Genomic DNA, 22,551 nt, shown 5'->3' with positions numbered 1-22,551 from the left:
ATATCTTCTGTCAGCCATTGTTTCGCCTTAGCTAATACATCATCAGAATAGAAAGCATGGTTCTTGTATCGAGGATTCAAAAGACTTGCAAGCACAACATTTTTAATCTCTTCATGCTTCTCAAAACATATATCAATCAAAGCTCTTTGGCTTGGCAGGCCATCATTTGAAAGTTGGAGGGTGTTGTGTGCCATGACACAGAGGTCTGACTCTGACATATCAGCAAGCCTCATTTCTTTCCGCATGTTTGCTCCACTGTCTCGAAGTTGCACAAGCATCACTCGGTCGTTGTTGATTCCCCATTCTTCAAGCTTGCCTAGAAACATTTCTCTACTATACTCAGTGTGGGATCCTTGCATCACTTTTGTATTCAACACCAATTGCCTTTTTGTACATGCTGTCAATGAAGTGGCATGTAAGAATGATAAGTGACTGTTTGTGACCAGCAGTTCGTTGTAAATGAGAGTGAGTTGCCAGCATTCTCTGGTTGCAGCATAGCCTTTACTTTGTCAACGACCTTTTGATGAAGCATTGCCAGCATTTCGGTTCGATAATACTTCTCACTCTTCAGTGTGTACCTTGGCTCAAGTATGGACATCAACTGCTGAAATCCTGAGTCAGACTTCATTGTAAATGGCTGGTTATCAGTGACAATCATCTCTGTGATTACTCTGTCCAGCAGTTGGGATCTTCCATCTGAATCTAGACAGTGACATCTGTTTTTTTTCACAAACATATCTGTTATTGTTGACTAGGATAGTGGAGGAGGTATTGAATCAAAATCATATTGATATATTTATTTTGTTTTTTCTGTGCTGCATGATACAATTCAATATGATGAACTCTTAGATGGGCCCAAGAGTCTTTTGAAAGCAACTATACATCCCGCGGAAACTACCTCTTGTGGTAGAGAATTCCACAATCCTGCAGCACTAACAGTAAAGAACCCCCTGCGTTGGTTAAAACGCTTCTCCTCTAATAGCATTGTATGCCCTCGAGTCCTCATGCAATCCTTTCGACTGAATAGCTTTTTTTCTATGCTGAGATCCCCATTGAGGTATTTATGAATTGCTATCATGTCCCCTCTCATGCGTCTCTTCTCCAGGGAGAATAAATCAAGCGATTGCAGACGCTCTTCATAATTAAGGTCCTCCAATCCCCTAATTAGTTTAGTTGCCCTTCTCTGGACTCTCTCCAGCTCCAACACATCCCTCCTGAGGACTGGCGACCAGAACTGGACAGACCAGAGTTTTATAAAGTGGTAGGATTATAGTTTTATCTCTGGAATACATACCTTTCTTTATGCATAGTCATATGCTTGTCCAAGCCTGTGACTTCTCCACATTAAACCTCATTTGCCATGTCCTTGCCCACTCTGTTATTTTGTCCAGGTCATTCTGTAGGATATCTGCTTCATGCCGTGCAGTTATTGCCCTGCCCAATTTTGTGTCATCTGCAAAAACTGATATAGAACTACTGATCCCGTCCTCAATGCTGTTTATGAATAAATGAAACAGGGTTGGTCCCAGGACTGAGCCTTGGGGGACCCCACTTACCACCTCAGACCAGTCTGAGTATGCGCTATTTATTACCACCCTTTGGACACGCCCATTTAGCCAGTTCCGTATCCAAGAGCAAACCTTGCGGTCGATGCCTGCAGACCTTATTTTTTAAATTAAGTGCTTGTGGGGAACTGTATCAAACGCCTTAGCGAAATCCAGGTACACCACATCCACTGGTCTCCCCCTATCTTGCTCACAGCTCACCTCCTCATAGAATGTTAAGAGATTGGTTTGACAAGAACGCCCATTTGTAAACCCGTGCTGATTACTGCTGATGATGTTGTTGTCTTTAGCAAACTCTACGATATAGTCCCTTATCATCCCCTCCAGAAGTTTACATACTATCGATGTCAGACTGACAGGCCTATAATTTCCCGGGACATGCCTCTGCCCTTTTTTGAATATCGGTATCACGTTAGCTTTCCTCCAATCCCCTGGTACATTTTTCCCCTGGTACAGGTGTCACCCTGCTATGGGTGTTTGGCTTGCAAGAACACTGTGGTGGCTGGCTGGCTGGCTTGGTGTCACCCTGTTATGGGTGTTCGTCTGTGGTGGGTGAGTGGCTGGCTTAAGGTCACCCTGTTATGGGTGGCTGACTTGCAGGAACACTGTGGTGGCTGGCTGGCTTGGTGTCACCCTGTTATGGATGGTTGGCTTGCAGGAACAGTCTGTGGTGGGTGGCTGGCTGACTTGGTGTCACCCTGTTATGGGTGGCTGGCTTGCAGGAACAGTCTGCAGTGGGTGGGTGGCTTGCTTGGTGTCACCCTGTTATGGGTGGCTGGCTTGCAGGAACAGTCTGTGGTGGGTGGCTGGCTGGCTTGGTGTCACCCTGTTATGGGTTGCTGGCTTTCAGGAACAGTCTGTGGTGGGTGGCTGGCTGGCTTGGGGGTCACCCTGTTGTGTGGGTGGCTGGCTTGTTGTCACTCACTCATCCTGGCCTGTTGTGGGTAGCTGGCTTGCTGGAACACTGTGTGGTCACTAGTCATGGTGACGGATGGCTGCTTTGCTCGCTGGAACCCTGTTGTGGAGTGGGTGGCTGGATGCTGGCCTGCTGGCACCCTGTTCTGTTGGGGGTCGGATGGCTGGCGGCTGGCAACCTGTGGTGGGTGGGTGGCTGAGGCCAGGGCCTGTGGGTGGATGGATGGCTGGCACAGAGACCAGACTGGACTGCAGCTGGCTTTAACACGAGGCTGTGTGAGGCGTGGGAAGCAGTCTTAAGGCAGAGAACGTGTGCAACGCGCTGTGAAATGGCGTCCCATATGGGCCACGCAGGCGTGGGAGGCGGTGTTAGAAGGCAGAACGTGTGCGTGCAACATACACGATGACGTCCCAAAAATATCAGCAATATCAGTAAATCCAAAGGCCGATACAGATATATATCGGGGAAAGTGCATATCGGCCCCCGATATATCGGTGTTGCCGATAATAGGTCAATCTCTAAAATGAACCCACCATCGCCCTGACGCAATAATTCAAAATGGTTGTACACAGTTTAGATCTCCACTATAAGGGAAGTGTCTCCTTATTGCTCTCTTAAAGCTGCAGGCTTTACTTTTGTACTTGGTTCTGATTTTGATGAAGCTAGGGCGTAAGTGTAAACCAGGTTGCCTTTTGTTGACTTTACACTTTACAATCTGATTATACAATCTTTGTACAAGCTAATTTAAATTTAAAACTAAGTAATAGGAGAACAAACTGAAACAATCTACTTTATTTTGTTTGTATCCATTGGGCAGTCCCTTACACCACAGTTGCTGGTAAATCTAACAGAGATGGTGCTCTTGTTAGGAATCCATGTTAAATATGAAGCACTTTATTTTTAGGTTCATATATAGTTTGATGTATTTGTTTGCAAATCTGCTGAATAATATGTTGTTTGTTTCCAGGGTTCGTGCTCCAGCTGTGATTCCATTGCTCCATGTCCAGAGGGTACCAGAGACTTGGTAATTGAAAAAAAAAAAAATGTTGTTTATGTCTTACTTAACTACTTCAATACAGTGCCCTTTCACCCTCTTCCTGCCCAGGTCAATTTTCAGCTTTCAGCGTTGTCACACTTTGAATGACAATTGCGCGGTCATGCTACACTGTACCCATATGACATTTTTATCTTTTTTTTTTTTCCACACAATAGAGCTTTCTTTTGGTGGTATTTAATCACCGCTGGGTTTTTTATTTCTTACTAAAAAAAAAAGGAAAAGGACAGAAAATTTTGAAAAAATGTTTTTCTTATTTTCGGTCAGTAAATTTTGAAAATAAGTAATTTTTCTCCTTCACTGATGTGCGCTGATGAGGTGGCACTGATAGGCTGCACTGATGGGCACTGATGAGGAGGTACTAATATGCCGCACTGATAGGCGGCACTGATGAGCACTGATAGGCGGCACTGATAGATGGCACTGATGGGCAGCACAGATGAGCAGGCACTGACTGGCAGCACTATGGGCACTGATTGTGGGCACTGTGGACACTGATGTTGGGCACTGATGGTGGGCACTGTGGGCCCTGTTTTTTACTTTTCTGTAATCAGGGCAGTGATGATCAGTGCCCTGATTACCTGTCCTAGACTCCCCTTTGAGGAGGAGCCGCTGATCGGCTCTCCTCGCTACACACTCTGACAGTGTGAGGCGAGGAGAGCCAATAAACGGCACTTCCTCATTTACATGTGACTGGCTGTGATTAGACACAGCCGATCACATGGGTAAAGAGCCAAGTCATTGGCTCTTTACCAAGACCGCGGGCCCATGAGAGAGGCCTTTCTGGGGAGCCGTCATATGACGTCGTCCCAGAACGAGAGCTGCACCCCTCCGCCGTCATTTGACGGTGGGCGGGCGGTAAGTAGTTAATAAAGGGTTAGTTCACCTTTCCTTTTTTTTTTTTTTTTTGCTAAAATGAGCAGGTTGTGGATGCGTGGGAAGAAAACGAAAGCCAAGTGCTAGTTGTCAGGTTTTCAGGGCCTCCGCATCAAGCACTTGGTATGTCCTGCTATTAGTAGGATGGACGGGTAGAAGGGGGATGGTTTATGTAATAAGCATCTAAAAAAGTCAGCAGCCTTTTACAAAACAGGGACCTGCACGTTAATGTATTAAGGACACTGCAGTGCATAAGGAGGTTTTGGGCAAAAGTCATAAAGGGGATCAAACTCTTTAAAAGTACATTAATCGACATTCCATCATCAAATCGGGTGCCAGCAAAAATGCAGTTTTTGTCCTTTGCATGTGATTAGGTATTCTCTGCAAAGTGATGCTTTATATCATTTACTAAGCTCTGGAGCAACTACACTAGCAGAGTGAAACCACATTTACAAAGTGCAGTCAATTTGCCTTTAGTAAATCAACCCCATAGACTTTGAAATTGTATAAAGGGGCAGTAAATCCCACCGGTGGGTAGCACTGCAGGTGTTTTTTTGTGAGAAAAAATGTTATATTTTATTACAAATGAGTGCACTTGTGCACAAACTATGATCAATAAACTAGTTACATACTCTTATAATAGCTTTAAAACACACCATCCCTAAATTTTCTAGTAGCATGTAATGCAAAGTTTTAAGCACGGTTTGCACTCAGCACTTTATGTATGTATTCATCACTTATATGGCCATTTATTTGAATATATATTTATTTATATATATTGAAAGAATTTTTTTGCACTTTGAGCAGCGCAGACTCTCACATTTTCACATTTAAAGGCACATACACCTTATTAATCAGCAGCAGCCACCATTTACCCATACTAATAGACCCATAAGCGCTAGGACCTTACATTTATGTAATGCAAAGTCATTTATTCTCAAACATCAAAACAAATACTCGAAAATCGGGTTTTCGTTGGTTTCTAATAGCTTAGAAACACCTGACGTATGCTTACATTTTAGAGACTGCCAAGATTTTCCTTCCAATTTTTCGGCATTTAGCCAAGGCACCCCTGAAGAAACTTCAAGGCATCCCAGCCAGGGTGCCTGGGCACCCTGGTTGAAAAAGGCTGTATTAGACCCACCAGATGTATCATATGGTATTAGCTTCAGGAGCTGCATAAGAATGTGAAGTGTCAGCACATCAACCAGACAGAGAAGTGTAAACTTCTTCTTTCACAAGTTATTGCTGCTCAAGGTTTTCTCAACCCTTGACAGCATTACTTTAAGCAGTGTCCTAAATACCAGTTAACAGCCACATGTGATGCTACAAAGGGGAAAAAGGGCCGGTTCACATTAGTGCGATCACAGAGATCGCATGTAATTCGGAGTGCACTGCTCCTAAATTACATGCGATCTCTGTGCGGTGCAAATTTCAGCCATACAGTTTTTATGGCTGAATTCGCACCGCAATCGCACTAAACACGCACATGACCCTTTTTTTTTTATCCGCAGAAGAATCGGATCGCATGGTGGTTCACACTAGTGCGATCCGATTCTGTGCAAACTTGCAGATCGCACTGCGATATGCAATATTAACTGGGGATGTCGATAACTTTTAATTGACACCCCCTGCGTATCGCATATGGCAGTGTGAACTGCCAGGGGTGCGGATGCGATGCGGGAACACGCTGCATATTCGCAGCGTTCCCGCATTGCAGAAGTGTGAACCGGGACTAAAGAAGCCCAACACTGGTATGTGTTTACGACCTCTCCCAGAGATGTAGTGTACTTGAATCAATTCGCTAACATCTTGTTTTTCTTGTGTAAAAATGACACAGCAGATAGAGATGAGTTAGAGAATTGTGGTTATTTCCATAAGGAACCAGATTGCACATCTTACACAACTTCTTTCTGGTGTAAGCCTTAAAATAATCTTACACAACTTTCTGGTGTAAAACTTAAAATAAATATGTGGTCGTCTGATACCAAGGTCACGGGGTGGGTAAAAATCCCTTTTATGTGACTGGAACAGCTGCAGCTATGGGGGTGGGGGGTACTGTTAAGGCTGTTACCTCATAACTCTTCATGTTTAATTTATGTATTTATTAGTTGATATCAAGCTGTATATTTTTTATTACTATATTTGTTGAATCTTTCCTAGGACTTGTAGTATTGTTGCTTGCTTTGTCTTTCACTGTTGTGAATACCACAAACTATTTAACTCTTATTTTATTATGTTTTTATTTTCTTATCCTCCTTGCAGTAAGAGTGTTCTTTTATTATTAATCAGAACATATTTTAGGAGACCCAAACCAGCTATTACCATGTGCCAAGTATGCCAGCTGAGATGCCCAGTAATGTGTACAATCCAGTGCTTTAAAGTCTTGAATCATCTCAAGTGAAAGTTGTATGGGGTACAGAGCTTGCAAAAATGTGAATCTTAAAGGAAACCTGTCAACAGAGAAACACTGAGACAACCATTGCTGACCTCCTTCAGAAAATGCTAGTTGCTGACTCTCGTGTTTCAAAACTGTGAATCACTGACACTGAGTTGGTATGCAAATGATGACTTACGAGTTTGGTACAACTTTTCTATAGTGCAATCTTATTCCAGGTAAATTAATTAGAAAATTCTGAAGCTGTTGGGTCAGTCAAATAACATTTATAGGAAGGAGGTCAGCAATGGCAGTCCTCTCATGACAGGTCTTCTTTAAGGACACATATCAATAAAATAAATTGTTTGCTTCTCCATGACAAAGAGAAAATGCACATAAAGCTTTCAAGGGGCACTAGTTGAATATTAAGGCCCCATGCACACGGGGCGTTAGAAAAAATGTGCGTAAAAGCTAGTTCTAAAGCCGGAAAAAGAAGCTGTAAAAACTTGCTTTCAGTAGCTTTTTCCATTTGCGTCATTGCACGTTTTGCCACGTCGCTTTTAGCAGCCTATTCATTTGAATGGAAGTCGCACCGCAAGTCGGATCAGGATGATCCGACTTGCGGGGCGACTTGCGCTGTGAGAATCTTGAGGGGGAACTCCACGCCAAAATGGGAAAAAACGGCGTGGGGGTCCCCCAGGTTCCAAACCAGGCCCTTCGGGTCTGGTATGGAATTTGAGGGTAGCCCCACGCCGAAAAAATGCGTTGGGGTCCCCCCAAAATCCATACCAGTTCCTTATCCGAGCATGCAGCCCGTCAGGCCAGGAAAGGGGAGGGGACGAGCGAGCGGCCCCACCCCCCCTGGACCACACCAGGCCACATGCCCTCAACATGGGGGGGTGTGGGTGCTTTGGGGCAGGGGGATCTCTTCACCCCCCACCCCAAAGCACCTTGCCCCCATGTTGATGAGGACAAGGGCCTCATCCCCACAACCCTGGCCGGTGGTTGTGGGGGTCTGCGGGCAGGGGGCTCATCGGAATCTGGAAGCCCCCTTTAACAAGGGGGCCCCCCCAGATCCCGGACCCCCTCCCTATGTGAATGGGTATGGGGTACACTGTACCCCTACCCCTTCACCCCATAAAAGGCAGTGTATGTGAATAACGACAGGAGACCTTTTGGAAAGTTTATTTAAAATCTTCATCCGGTCTTCTCCACTCCGGTCTTCTCCACTCTGCTCTTCTCCCCCTCCGCTCTTCTGCTCTTTTGCTGTCCGCTCTTCTGCTCTTTTGCCCTTGGCTCTTCTTCTTCCTCCGGTCCTCCTCAGACGATGTCTCCGATTATGCCGGTCTCCGCATCTTAATATATAGCTATTAGGGGTGTGGCCTCTCGATGACGTCACCGGGAGGCCCCGCCCACCTGTGTCACAGACGTCATCATCTGTGACATAAGGGGGCGGGGTCTCCCAATTACATCATCGAGAGGCCACGCCCCCAATGGCTATATATTAGGCTGCAGAGACCGGAGACCGGCATAATCACCGGAGACATCGTCTGAGGAGGACCGGAGGAAGAAGAAGAGCCAAGGGCAAAAGAGCAGAAGAGCGGACAGCAAAAGAGCAGAAGACCAGAAGAGCGTAGGGGGAGAAGACCGGAGTGGAGAAGACCGGATGAAGATTTTAAATAAACTTTCCAAAACGTCCGCTGTCGTTATTTACATACACTGCCTTTTATGGGGTGAATGGGTAGGGGTACAGTGTACCCCATAGCCATTCACATAGGTAGGGGGTCCAGGATCTGGGGGGCCCCCTTGTTAAAGGGGGCTTCCAGATTCCGATGAGCCCCCTGCCCACAGACCCCCACAACCACCGGCCAGGGTTGTGAGGATGAGGCCCTTGTCCTCATCAACATGGGGGCAAGGTGCTTTGGGGTGGGGGGTGCAGAGCTCCCCCTGCCCCAAAGCACCAACACCATGTTGAGGGCATGTGGCCTGGTGTGGTCCAGGGGGGGTGAGGCCGCTCGCTCGTCCCCTCCATTTTCCTGGCCTGCCAGGCTGCATGCTCGGATAAGGGTCTGGTATGGATTTTGGGGGGGACCCCACGCCGTTTTTTCGGCGTGGGGCTACCCTCAAATTCCCTACCAGACCCGAAGGGCCTGGTTTGGAACCTGGGGGGACCCCCACGCCGTTTTTTCCCATTTTGGCGTGGAGTTCCCCCTCAAGATTCTCACAGCGCAAGTCGGATCATCCTGATCCGACTTGCGGTGCAACTTCCATTCAAATCAATAGGCTGCCATAGGGATCCATTGATTTTGAATGGAAGAAAAAAAAAACGTATAACGTGGCTTAACACGTTATTCAGCCTTTAGCAGCGTCAGACGTTTTTACAGCTGTAACGCTGGTCCTCAGAACGCGCAGGCCGTGGGTTCTTGTTGCAGCTTAAAAATGCCTAGGCCACTTACAGCTCAAAAATGTCTGTGTGTGCATGAGGCCATAGAATAATATGGAGGTGCGTTTTTAGGTTGCAAAAAGAAAACCCCTGACGCTACTTACAGCGGCGTTAAAAACGCCCCGTGTGCATGGGGCCAAATGATTATATAGATTGTTGGGTTTGTTTTGTTTGTTTCTATACATTTCCTAAGCTTAACATTTTTTTCTTTACTTAATATGCAGGCCATAATTAACAAGGAATGCAGCTTTACTGATAATGGTACTAGTAGAATTGGGTGTTCCAGAAACTGCAGTCGCCCAGTTGTTGTAAGTACCGATAAAAAGGATGTGCGATTATTTTTTTAAAAATGTTTTTTTTTATAGGCAACAACATTGCTGCTTAAATGGCCCTTGGGAAGAAGGGCTATCTGCAGTTAATCTAGGTAGTCATGAATGAGACATGTAGGGGTTAAGCAACAATTAAATTAACGTTTTTTTCAGATCTGTCTGTCATTTGTAGCCCCGTTGAAATGGAAAACTTTTCTGTGTCTGGAAATTAGAATTTTTCAATATTGAAAATGCTATGTTAGACACTTTTATAAATTTGTGCTAAGCCTTGAAGTTGAACTCCAGCCAAACAGCTTAATACACCATCAACATACATACTATATATATGGGTTTTACCAGACAGAGGATTTGTATTTATGTCTATCCAGTGCTGCCACACAGCGCAGCCCACCTGGTGATCTCACTTAAATGCAATTAAAGTGTATGTAAACCCTCACCTTGTAAAAGAATCCATCCGTTTAAAATAGAAATCAAAGGCAAAACATTTGTGTGTATACATTTAAAAAGATTATAAATACCTTCTTTTCCCTTTTTTATAAGTGATCACATATTCTCAGCTGCATAATAATTGGGGGAGGAGAAGCAACTGACACTGATCTTCCCAGTGAAAGGCAGTGCGGGGTGGGGGGGGGGGTTGTCAGGACAAGTCTGATCATTGGAAGAAAGCAGGTTGAGTTCCCAGCATAGCTAGAGAACTGACCACGCTGTGTTCTCCTGCTTAGTGTGGTCCGCTTTTAATAGGAAAGCAGAGGGACTGGCTGGAACACCAGGGAATTTTACACAAAGGAAGCAATACAAAGAGAACAGAATCATTTTTCATACAAGTACATGGTACAGCAGGCACATATCAGGAATATGAAATGTTGGGTTTACGTACTTTTTAAGACTAGGGCTTCACCTATGATTACATTTTTAAAATCTAAATGGCACTCTGAATAACATTGTAAATGACAATGCAGATCAAATATACAGTAGAATTAAATGCACCTGCACTATAGCACTCCAATGTGCGAATTTACCCTGAATCTGGCCATTTAGTTGGCCATAGTAGAATTTTTTTTGAAAATGTTTAATTTTTCTAATAGTGGGGCTCAAATCGACATTAATTTTCAGATGTTAGGATGAAAAATGTTTCTCAAACAAATTTCTAATAGTGAGTGTGGTTTTTATTTTGTAAATTCAATTCATTTCAAAATCGGATGTTTAAAAACAAACTTTTTTTTTTAAAACTAGTTTCATTAAACTTTTATCATGTCATTGAATATACTGATGGGAATTTTCATAGGAATGTTCTTACAAATGTTTGAAAATCTACTAGTAGATGGCCAAATTTTTTCTGTTTTTGGAGACCCATCCACTTGGTACCCATCTTGAAATATTTTAGCAATTTCACTGACACAGGGTGGGCTTCATATTTACAGAACCAAAGTAGGTAGCATTCTGCAAAAAAATTGCTATTAATCTATTGAATATATTTATTGGAGTATCTTTGTTCATTCATAACAAAGCGGCATTTAGCTTAAAGCTTAAAGTTGTTGTAAACCTCAGTAATGAAATCTGAACCATGCACATATTTCTTTAGTGTTTACTTGCCTGTCTCTAAAACACGAGCATTAATACCTTGTGACAAGTTTTCCTGACACCAAGTGAAAACAAGGTAACCCAAGGGAGATCACCAGCACACAGCCTGTGATTGGCAGCGTCAGCTCTGTTGCTGTGTGTTGTGTGAGGGGTGTGTATCCCTTCCCTCTATCAGCTCTCATAGCTCTTGTACAGTGTGTAACTGCAGCTCCCCTCCACTTTGTGAGTCTGTGAAAAATCTTTTTAAATCTCTGAGCTTTTCAAAGATATGCAGGACACAAGGCTGCAGATAAACAGGTACAACTTATGTAGGAGGATTTGTTTCACCTATTGTGTCATCTGTTACTTCACTGGGTATAGGTAAGAGTTTACAACCACTTTACATTCACCTTTAGAAATAATGAAAAGGTGAACTAACAGATGACACCCTCCACACCCCCTGGTCCCCGTTGTACTTATATCTGTGAGTAATGAGCAGTCAGTTCCTACACAGCTGGTGTATCGGTTCCTGCTTTTTTCCCCACTTCTTTATATAAGGCTTCTAGGACAAATTACAGCAATTCTGATTGGTCAAAGTGGTTATGAGCCAGCGCTGACCAATCAGAATTGCTCTGATCCATCCCCCGAAGCTCTACAGAAAGAAGGGGAAGACGAGTGGGGATTGCAGATCCCCAAACGGCTATTCTGGCTTCATGGACACTAACAGCCCATCACTCACAGGGACCAGGGGGAGGGGGTGGAAAGTGTTTTTAACCTTTTCGGAAAAGGTGAAATAACCCTTTAACAGTTTATAGCCACTGGCTTGCTGAAAATAAAATATGTTTTATTTTTTAGGTGTCTGGATGTTGCCAGGGTTTCTATGGTCCAGACTGCAAACCATGTCCTTCGGGATTCTCTAACCCATGCTATGGACGCGGTCATGTAAGTGTGGAGATGTTTTGTTTTTTTTTCTTCATATTGGTACAGCTGAGTTGAAAAAAACACAATTAGTAATGGAAGAATGTTGGAGATAATAGTACAAAATATTTTTTGTTTCTTTTTTTAAGTGATTCTAAAGGCAAACTTTTAATTTCTTCAAAAAAAAAAAAAAAATAAATTAATGTTATATTTGCCTGCTCTGTGCAATAAATTTGCACAGAGCAGCCCCAATCCTCCTCTTCTCGGTTCCTCTGCTGATGCTCCTGTCGCACTGGACCCCCTGCTGCAAGCCACTCCGAATTCAGTGTGAACCCAGCCTTACAAGGTTACTCGCAGCCACACATCAGATTCAGACCAGCCCTGGCTTTTGAATACGGTATACCAATCAGAGAATGTAAACTGGCTGACATGAGATGCCCTGTGAAATCTCTATACCTGTGAGTCATCCCATCGTTGCTCTATCTCTGTTTTCTAGCTGATCACCTGTGTAGCCACCCAGTTGTATATACTTTCTGTGGAGATGCTGGGCCAACGCTCACTATGAAGGCATGTTTTGCCATTGTCACCATTAGTTTGGTCCACTCTGAGAAATAACATGCTGGAGAGAGTACATGTAGACAGGAAGGGGTTGATTTACTAAAATCTGGTGCAGCTGTGCATGGTAGTCAATCAGCTTCCAACTTCAGCCTAAATCAATAATCGGTTTAGTTGTATTGCTCAACATCACATCCTGGATAAGTATATAGAGAACAAAGCATTAACAAAAAATTTTAAATTTTTTAGGTGTTGAGTTCTTCTCTCAGAATAAACTTACAAACACATGTATAAATAAAAGCAATTTTTTTATTACAACATTATGTTAAAATTCATTGGGGTACAAACCACATAAAAACCAATGAGATGGTAAATAGCAACCACACACAACTTTAAAGCCCCCCAGAGAGGCACCCCCGTATGTGGTAAATAGATACATTTGGACATTAAGTTGAGAGACCTATGAAGAATGGAGTCTAATGGTTGTCAATGCATTATTAAGCACTGAGTAGAGACAACCAAGGGGACTTGTAATATTAAAGACATATGCACAAGTATCAGAGAGGGGTACCCAACACATTTCACATTATTGGCTTTTTCAGGGGTACATGGTGTGCCGTTGGATATGGTTGCTGAAAGAGGAAAACATTGTATAACAGTTTAAAGTATATACCAAAGAGACAAATAAATCATAATGAATGAAAAAAAATAGGTAATATCAAGGAAAAACGTACACAAATCACAGAGAAGACCCCCGAAAAAAACGGGCGGGTGAAAGCCAGTCTGGTAAATGACCTCTCGAAGTGTAGACTTAGGCGTGGAAGCCACCAAATGGAAAATGTGGGAAATGGTGTCCAAGAGTATGGCCAGGGGATCCAAAAAAGCATGCCCAAGAGGGAGGCTGCATTCATCCAGCAATATGCAGGAACCTGTGTCGAATAGTATGGGGCAATGATACTATAGGGATCCTCAAACTACGGCCCTCCAGCTGTTGCGAAACTACACATCCTATGAGGCATTGTAAAACTCTGACGTTCACAGACATGACTAGGCATGATGGGAATTGTAGTTCCTGAACAACTGGAGGGCCATAGTTTGAAGACCCCTGCTACAGGGGAGTCCCAAATGGGCAGGGAAGGCGGCAAATAATGTGCATATAAATGTATGTTTATTTAACTACCTGCACAATTGAAGCACTGAAGATCCAGACTACAAAAGTCCCTCATCAAAGTACTATCGCCTCACCTAAATATGAGAGTACCCATGAAACAAAACAATACAAATACAAAAGGTAAGAGCACCATCAAGTCCCTAATTGTCCCATAGGATTTTTACTAAATGAGTACAGGTAGTCTAAACATACCTTTAACAGAGGTGATACAGGATTCCAAAAGCGCTGCTTAGGGAAAACCAGCCTCTGGATATGCAGACGCCTGGCGTTATATAGGGAAGATGGTCGGCTCGGCTCCTCTCACTGCGCTGCCCACAGTGTATTGACTCTAGGAATCAGCGACGTAGATGGATGTGTCACTGTGCATATGCCGGTGATGGCGGGGACAAAGACGGGAAACTGCTCACTCACTGCCGCTGCCCGGGGATGGCTGAGCGCCAGAGATAATGCACCAGCTTGAATGGTCCTGTTTCTCAGAGAGGGACAGGGGGAGCTGCCCAGCCTTGCCTTGAACCAAACCATATAGGCAATCTAACCATAGGGTGGAACCTATTACCAGCTAGTGGCAGAGAAATATATATATATATATATATATATATATATATATATATAGTGCCTTGCGAAAGTATTCGGCCCCCTTGAACTTTGCGACCTTTTGCCACATTTCAGGCTTCAGACATAAAGATATAAAACTGTAATTTTTTGTGAAGAATCAACAAGTGGGACACAATCATGAAGTGGAACGAAATTTATTGGATATTTCAAACTTTGTTAACAAATAAAAAACTGAAAAATTGGGCGTGCAAAATTATTCAGCCCCTTTACTTTCAGTGCAGCAAACTCTCTCCAGAAGTTCAGTGAGGATCTCTGAATGATCCAATGTTGACCTAAATTACGAATGATGATAAATAGATTCCACCTGTGTGTAATCAAGTCTCCCTATAAATGCACCTGCACTGTGATAGTCTCAGAGGTCCGTTTAACCAGTTGCCGACCGCCGCACGACTATATACTGCGGCGGTCAGCCCCGGCCAGGCAGAGTGACGTATGGATACGTCACTCGCCTGTCACTGACTTGCGAGCCTATTGCGGGCGACGCGCGCCTGCCGAGGCGCGCGCCCGCTGCGGCTCGTTCACAGACAAGTCAGTGCGTGTGACCGGCGGACTCAATGTCCGCCAGTCACACAACGATCGCTCCTGTGAAGGGAGAAAGACAGAGCGGCTTGTGTAAACAAGCTGCCTGTCAGTTCTCCCTGTGTAAAAGTGAAGATCTGACCGTTCTACTATGTAGAACTGTTGATCTTTGCTTTTACACCAATAGCAATGTCCCTGCACAGTTAGAATCACGCCCCTAGGACACACTTAACCCCTCCCTGTCCAATAAAGTTAACCCCTTCCCTGCCAGTGTCATTTTTGCAGTAACAGTGCATATATATAGCACTGATTACTGCAGTAATGTCACTGGTACCCCCAAAAGTGTAAAAAATGTCAGTCAAGGGTCCGATCTGTCCGCCGCAATGTCGCAGTACCGAAAAAAAATCGCAGATCGCCGCCATTACGCGTTAAAAAAAAAACACCAAAAATGACAAAAATCTTTCCCTTTGTTAGTAAACGCGATAACTTTTGCGCAAACCAATCAAAATACGCTTTTTGCGATTTTTTTTACCAAACATAGGTAGCATAAAACAAATTGGCCGAAAAATGTTAAAAAGTTTTGATTTTTACATTTTTTTTTGGGGAATTTCATGTAAAAAAATGTGAAAAATATTGTTATTTTTACAAAATTTACGCTCTTTTTTTGTTTATAGCGCGTGATCAAAAAATCGCACAGGTGATCAAATACCACCAAAAGAAAGCTCTGTTTGTGGGAAAAAAAGGACGTCAAATTCATTTAGGTACAGCGTCGCACAACCGCGCAATTGTCCGTTAAAGTCACGCAGTAAAAAATCGCAAAAAAACCCCTGGTCCTTTAGCAGCCAAATCCTCCGGGGCTTAAGTGGTTAAAGCGCAGAGAGCATCATGAAGAACAAGGAACACACCAGGCAGGTCCGAGATACTGTTGTGGAGAAGTTTAAAGCCGGATTTGAATACAAAAAGATTTCCCAAGCTTTAAACATCCCAAGGAGCACTGTGCAAGCGTTAATATTGAAATGGAAGGAGTATCAGACCACTGCAAATCTACGAGGACCTGGCTGTCCCTCTAAACTTTCAGCTCATACAAGGAGAAGACTGATCAGAGATGCAGCCAAGAGGCCCATAATCACTCATGATGAACTGCAGAGATCTACAGCTGAGGTGGGAGACTCTGTCCATAGGACAACAATCAGTCGTATACTGCACAAATCTGCCCTTTATGGAAGAGTGGCAAGAAGAAAGCCATTTCTTAAAGATATCTATAAAAAGTGCTGTTTAAAGTTTGCCACAAGCCACCTGGGAGACACACCAAACATGTGGAAGAAGGTGCTCTGGTCAGATGAAACAAAAATTGAACTTTTTGGCAACAATGCAAAACGTTATGTTTGGCGTAAAAGCAACACAGCTCATCACCCTGAACACACCATCCCCACTGTCAAACATGGTATTGGCAGCATCATGGTTTGGGCCTGCTTTTCTTCAGCAGGGACAGGGAAGATGGTTAAAATTGATGGGAAGATGGATGGAGCCAAATACAGGACCATTCTGGAAGAAAACCTGATGGAGTCTGCAAAAGACCTGAGACTGGGATGGAGATTTGTCTTCCAACAAGACAATGATCCAAAACATAAAGCAAAATCTACAATGGAATGGTTCACAAATAAACATATCCAGGTGTTAGAATGGCCAAGTCAAAGTCCAGACCTGAACTGAAAACTGCTGTTCACAAACGCTCTCCATCCAACCTCACTGAGCTTGAGCTGTTTTGCAAGGAGGAATGGGCAAAAATTTCAGTCTCTCAATGTGCAAAACTGATAGAAACATACCCCAAGCGACTTACAGCTGTAATCGCAGCAAAAGGTGGCGCTGCAAAGTGTAAACTTAAGGGGGCTGAATAATTTTGCACGCTCAGTTTTTCAGTTTTTTATTTGTTAAAAAAGTTTGAAATATCCAATAAATTTAGTTCCACTTCATGATTGTGTCCCACTTGTTGTTGATTCTTCACAAAAAATTAGTTTTATATCTTTATGTTTGAAGCCTGAAATGTGGCAAAGGGTCGCAAAGTTCAAGGGGGGGGGGGGTGGGGCGAATACTTTCGCAAGGCACTGTATATATATATATATATATATATATATATATATATATATATATATATATAAATATATATATAGATATATAGACTGCAAAAATACAAAGCTAAAAATGAAAAATATTATATTGATTACTGGGGTTAGTTCACACATCCTAACGGGCGAGTATAGATGGATATCTTCTGGTCAGGGCCCAGGCACCAATCCACTTGGATGTGCCACATAACAACCCAGAGGAAACCAGGCCAGATTTTTACAATAAGCTTGTCACTTAACCAAAAATAGACAAAAAAATGGATCAGAAAGCTAGTTTTACTATAGGAAGGGTTTCAAACTAATAGAATCTGAGTTAAAGCTATGATATAGGTCAACATGGTAACTTATTAGAGTCACTGTACATGATCTCTAATATGTTTCCAGAACCGCCTCTTGATTTTACCTACATAGAATGCCTTGCAAGAACACATTATGTAGTAGACTACTCCTACTGTCTGACAGTTTATGGCATAACGTGGGGTCCAGGACCGTCCATTAGGAAGGGAAGTGCTTCTTCCCGTGTGGATCCAATTATAAAATGTATCTCCCACATGCAAAAGTGCCTCTTTGTTGGTGAATATGAGAACCTAGACTGAAGATGGCTATAGGTCAAACAATCCCCTAAAACTTAACCTGAGGCATATGGTCTATATACTTGGCAAATACTGGATCATCTCTCAACAAATGCCAATGTTGTTGCAAAACTTTGGTCATTTGTGTATGGTGCTGGGAAAATCAAGTAATGAAGCGGGTGGTATGGTCAGTATCAGGTTTTTTGTGCGCATAAGTGAGAGAGTCTCGAGATTTCAATTTCCTTTTACTGAATGATTTTTTGAGGCATTTCTTACTATACCCTCTCTGTAATTGTGTTTTAATCTCAAATATTGGCCATATGGTATGCTTTTTTTTCAAGGATTTCGAATGGCCGCTCGTAGCAAGTAGAATAGTGTTGGCGGCAGACAGGTTCCGATACAAATCAGATATCAAATGGCCATCGGGACTGATTAGGATCTGGATGTCCAGGAAAGTTATCTTGGATTGGTCGCACACCATAGTGAATTTAAGATTAAATGTGTTCCGACCTAGATACTTTATATCAGGCAAACTACCCCCTCTAAATAGGAAGATGATGGCAGATCTTCAATGATGGGATAGCAATCCCCATCATGGTTCGGTAGACTGTATACGATAAAGATGAATCTTTTGCCAAGATTACTATAGTTATTCAGAACACTTCCTATCTCAATTTGTATGCCCGATCTACATAAGTTCCAGAATAGGGTTTTGACATTTATATGGGGGAATAAGAGACCTCGGGTCAACAAATGCACTTTATACAGACACAAATTTAGGGGCGGTCTTTGAGTTACAGACCTTGCCAAATATTTCTATGCAGCACAATCGGCACAGCTAATTCACTACCATTCTTTGTCCTCTCAACCTCTTTGGATTAAAATAGAATCTTCCTTGCATCCCACAAGATGAATAGTCACTTAATGTGGCTGAGACCCAAAGATAGGCTGACTATGATGGGTCCCACATTATCATTCTCCTTGAATCTATGGGATAGATTAACGAAGCCCTATAGCCTTAAATCCCCACATACTCCCATGGCTTCCCTGGTCTGTAATTCATATTTCTCCCCAGGTCTCAATCCACAAACTTTCGCCTGGTGGACACACAAGGGCTTGATACGTATTGCTGACTTCTGGGACCATAGAGGTATCTAATCAAAACAAACCCTACTAGAAAAACACCTTCTTCCAAATTGGGAAATCTTTCATTATGTTCAGATTGCATATCTCCTGACGTCCCTACAGCGTACGTCTGATCTCACCACCTCTACTTCAATGGAGTATTTTTGCAGGTCCTATGATAAACATACTGATCATATCTCAAATATTTATAACATACTGACTTCCAAGTCAGAAAAATTGTTTTATATGACGAAATGGGAACAAGAACTGGGAGAGATGTTTGAAGTAGAGGAGTGGTTTAAAATGTCAGTGTGCCTTGAAATTGTGCATAAATACCTCATTGATTGAAGCTAACTATAAAGTTTTGATGAGATGGTACATAGTACCCCTGAGAGTGGCTGCGTACACCCCAGGGTCTACCTCCTCTTGCTTTGGAAGTTGTGGCATGAAAGGCACAGTACTACACACATGGTGGTCTTGTCCAAAAATAAAGTGCTTATGAAACCGCATCTATAATTTTATTTACTCACTAACACAGGTGAACCTAATTAAATCACAACAGCAAGCACTTCTGGGACGTCCAGCTGTTGAGACACGCAGACATGCAAGGAAACTCATAGCATTTATCTTCACAGCAGCTAGGATAGCAATAACTAGGTCCTGGAGAACCCCCACAATCTCCTTTCACTTGGTGAAAACCAAGCTGTTGTGGATCATGGTAAACGAGTGCCTTTCGGCAATCTTACTTGACAAACAAGCCATATTCGTTAAAGTCTGGGAACCCTGCATCAAATACTTGTCTGAACCCTTGTGAAGCTTCAGAGATCAGACATCTTCATATTATGGAGTGCACTAACTTTTCTTTCCGTACTCTTTCCTACTTTTTTTTCCTCGCTCTCCTCTTCTTTTGGTTACTTCCTTTCCTATATTCTCCCTGCAGTACCAGGGAGATAGACAATAGGAGATCTCTAGTAATACATGAGGTATTGAAGAAAGGCTATAGCACCCCCCTTCAATGTTCTAATTTTATGGACTGGATTTCTCGATCTCACTGATTACATAACAAATGGGAAAGAGGATACCGGCCTTACAGCCATGCTGACTTGGTTTACCTCTTCCTCCCTCATACTGTTCTTGGAGGAGCGATGGGGAAAACAAAATGTACCTGTTTTTGTTTTTCCAAAGTTACATGAATGTTTTTTTTTTTTTTAAAGGTAACTTTATTGTGCACAAGCATTAATGTACACGGCATTTATGCAAATGTAACAGAAAAGTCAGTACAGAACAAAAATGGAATGAGCTAACAATGCTCAAGTATCACAAAAATACATGAATGTTACTTTGTGGTTTACCCTGATGTGGCTTGTCGAGAAATGAGCAGTAGCAGATTTGCACCACCCCTCTGTCATCACGTGACGTCATGTGGCGTCAGAAGGGGGCAAAGTATACATACTTTGTCCAGAAGAACCTCCATGACATCAAACATTTTCCTGATGATCCACTGAGCAGTGCCAACTTAACTACCTCTCAGCAACAGGCTTTGGAAAATCTTAAAAACAACCCTAATATAGACATTAACCCTCTGGCAAGTGGGGTAATGTGGTGTTAATAGACCAACCAAAATATGTACAGATGTGTATGACTATACTTAAAAACTCAGCTTGGTATAAATGGATTCCTGAAAGTAGGCTAAAAATCTTTTATGGGGATTTTAAGTCTTATTGCCAAAGCATTTAACAATGGAATTATTGAGAAAGGGACATATACATTTTTTGATATTCAGTTCCTGGTTACACAAACATTTTATTTCTTACCTAAGGTACACAAGGTTCAAACAAGTGAGTTAGTGTGCTATAGTGTGCTATTTGTGATTCTATTGTGAGTGTAGAGTATTAGTGGAGTGTGAATATAGTGATAGTGCACCATCAGTGTAGTGTGACCTTCCTTTTTTACTTTAGTGTCAGTGGAGTGAGTCAGGGCAATTTTACTTTAGTATATTAAGGCGTGTCAGTGTAGTGTGTCAGGGCAGTTTTACGGCAGTATATTGAAGTGCATCAGTGCAGTTCTACAGCAGTATATTGTAGTACACCAGTGTATTTTTACTGCATTACATTGTAGTGCATCAGTGCACTTTTACTGCATTACATTGTAGTGCGTCAGTGCACTTTTACTTCAGTATATTGTAGTGTGCTAGTGGATTGTGTCTGTGTAATGCAGTGTTTTACACTGCATTACATAACATTTAGTGCTGTATACAATGCTGTACATCCCCACTTTTTTCTTGGTTGCTGTGTGTTCTCTGACAGCGGCAGTCCTCAAGTTAAAGTCCACCAAACACTACTTTCCATTAAATAAAGTGCATCCAAATACACATTTCCCCATCCCTATTACATTTCGGTAATGAGCCCCCCCCCCTAACATCTAGGTGGCCACTGGCCAACAATAAGAGGCAGACGTTCCCGTGAGAGTGTGAGGGGCCAGCAACATATGTGTCTACGGGCAAAGGTGAACTTGGTCTGTCCTCAGGCCGGGCAACATTTTCTCTGTTTAGTGCTGTTGCCAGTGCTATCCATCCACAGCATGCAGAGGAGGTGGTGGACTGGCTTACTAAACCATTCTCATTCTCTATCACCCAAGTAGAGACTAGTGCACAGTAGGGATAATCGAACTTTTGAAAAGTTCGGTTCGACCAGAACACCCGAATTTCCCAAAAGTTTGGTTCGGATTCCAGAAATCCATTGAAATCAATGGGACCCGAACTTCTGGAATCAAAAAACACCATTTTGAAGCCCTAAAACCCAATAAATGCCCCTAAAAAGTGCCTAGGGTTCTGGGTCATGCCCCAGGGACTATGAATCAGGCAAAAAAAGTTCTTAAAAATTGTCGTTTTTGATATATATATGTATACCCCTAACCCAGAATCTGCATAGTGGGGTCACCCTGACATGGCAGAGTTCGGTCACCCTTAACTACACTACGGTCACCCTGACATGGCAGCGTCAGTTCACCCTTAACTACACTACGGTCACCCTGACATGGCATAGTTCGGTCACCCTGCCATGGCAGAGTCAGTTCACACTAAACTACACTACGGTCACCCTGACATGGCAGAGTCAGTTCACCCTAAACTACACTACGGTCACCCTGACATGGCAGCGTCAGTTCACCCTTAACTACACTACAGTCACCCTGCCATGGCAGAGTCAGTTCACCCTAAACTACACTACGGTCACCCTAACACGTAAAGCTATCCCTACAAAAACTAGATTTTTGAATCTAACTATAGTGGTATATAGTACCCTAACTACACTGCATATCCCTTTCCTCACACTAATAATTTCAAAATGACACTGGAGCAACACAAATGCTTACACTCTCTTCCACAGCCCCTGTATTACAGTGCTAGAGTTTTGGCGGGGCTATGTTATATACTGGGGGGCGTATGGGGGGCGTATTCACTCCTCATTGGGCTCTTGACCCCGTAGTCACTCCAATCACATTTTACTGATGTTTCTGGGCCAATCATGGGCTTTCAAAGCCCAGTTCCTGTCCCATTGCATTTCGGGCGGTTCTGGTGGCCGAATTCCGAACTTTTACCGCAAAAAGTTCGGAATTCGGCCGAATTTCGAACACCCAATGTTCGGGTCGAACCGATGGTCGACCCGACCCGTTCGATCATCCCTAGTGCACAAACTACTGCAGCTGCCAGAGCGTCTTATTCTGCCTCCTTGTCCACAACTACTCCTGCCATAGCCCTGGCATCATGCATGGAGGAGTCAGCTGAGTTATTTGAACACAGCAACAGCCACTTGCTCCTTGACGATGCACAG

The 22,551-nt window shown here is 43.1% G+C and overlaps 1 protein-coding gene across 1 annotated transcript in view; it reads left to right on the top strand.

Moving 5' to 3' along the window:
* Nucleotides 1-22,551, top strand: part of STAB1 (stabilin 1) — a gene marked incomplete at its 3' end in the record, with an annotated part of 476,721 nt that overhangs the window by 103,076 nt on the left and 351,094 nt on the right. Inside the window, exons 18-20 of the mRNA XM_082266286.1 lie at nt 3,449-3,505; nt 9,456-9,539; nt 11,976-12,062. Coding sequence (XP_082122412.1) covers nt 3,449-3,505; nt 9,456-9,539; nt 11,976-12,062 — 228 coding nt within the window. The remainder of the gene's footprint in view (nt 1-3,448; nt 3,506-9,455; nt 9,540-11,975; nt 12,063-22,551) is intronic.

Source organism: Pelophylax lessonae (assembly GCF_965119305.1).
Source record: "Pelophylax lessonae genome assembly, chromosome: 8".
In the NCBI taxonomy this organism is placed as follows: Eukaryota; Metazoa; Chordata; class Amphibia; order Anura; family Ranidae; genus Pelophylax; species Pelophylax lessonae.
Note: the sequence above shows the minus strand (reverse complement) of the source record. Positions and strands in the feature narration are given on the sequence as shown.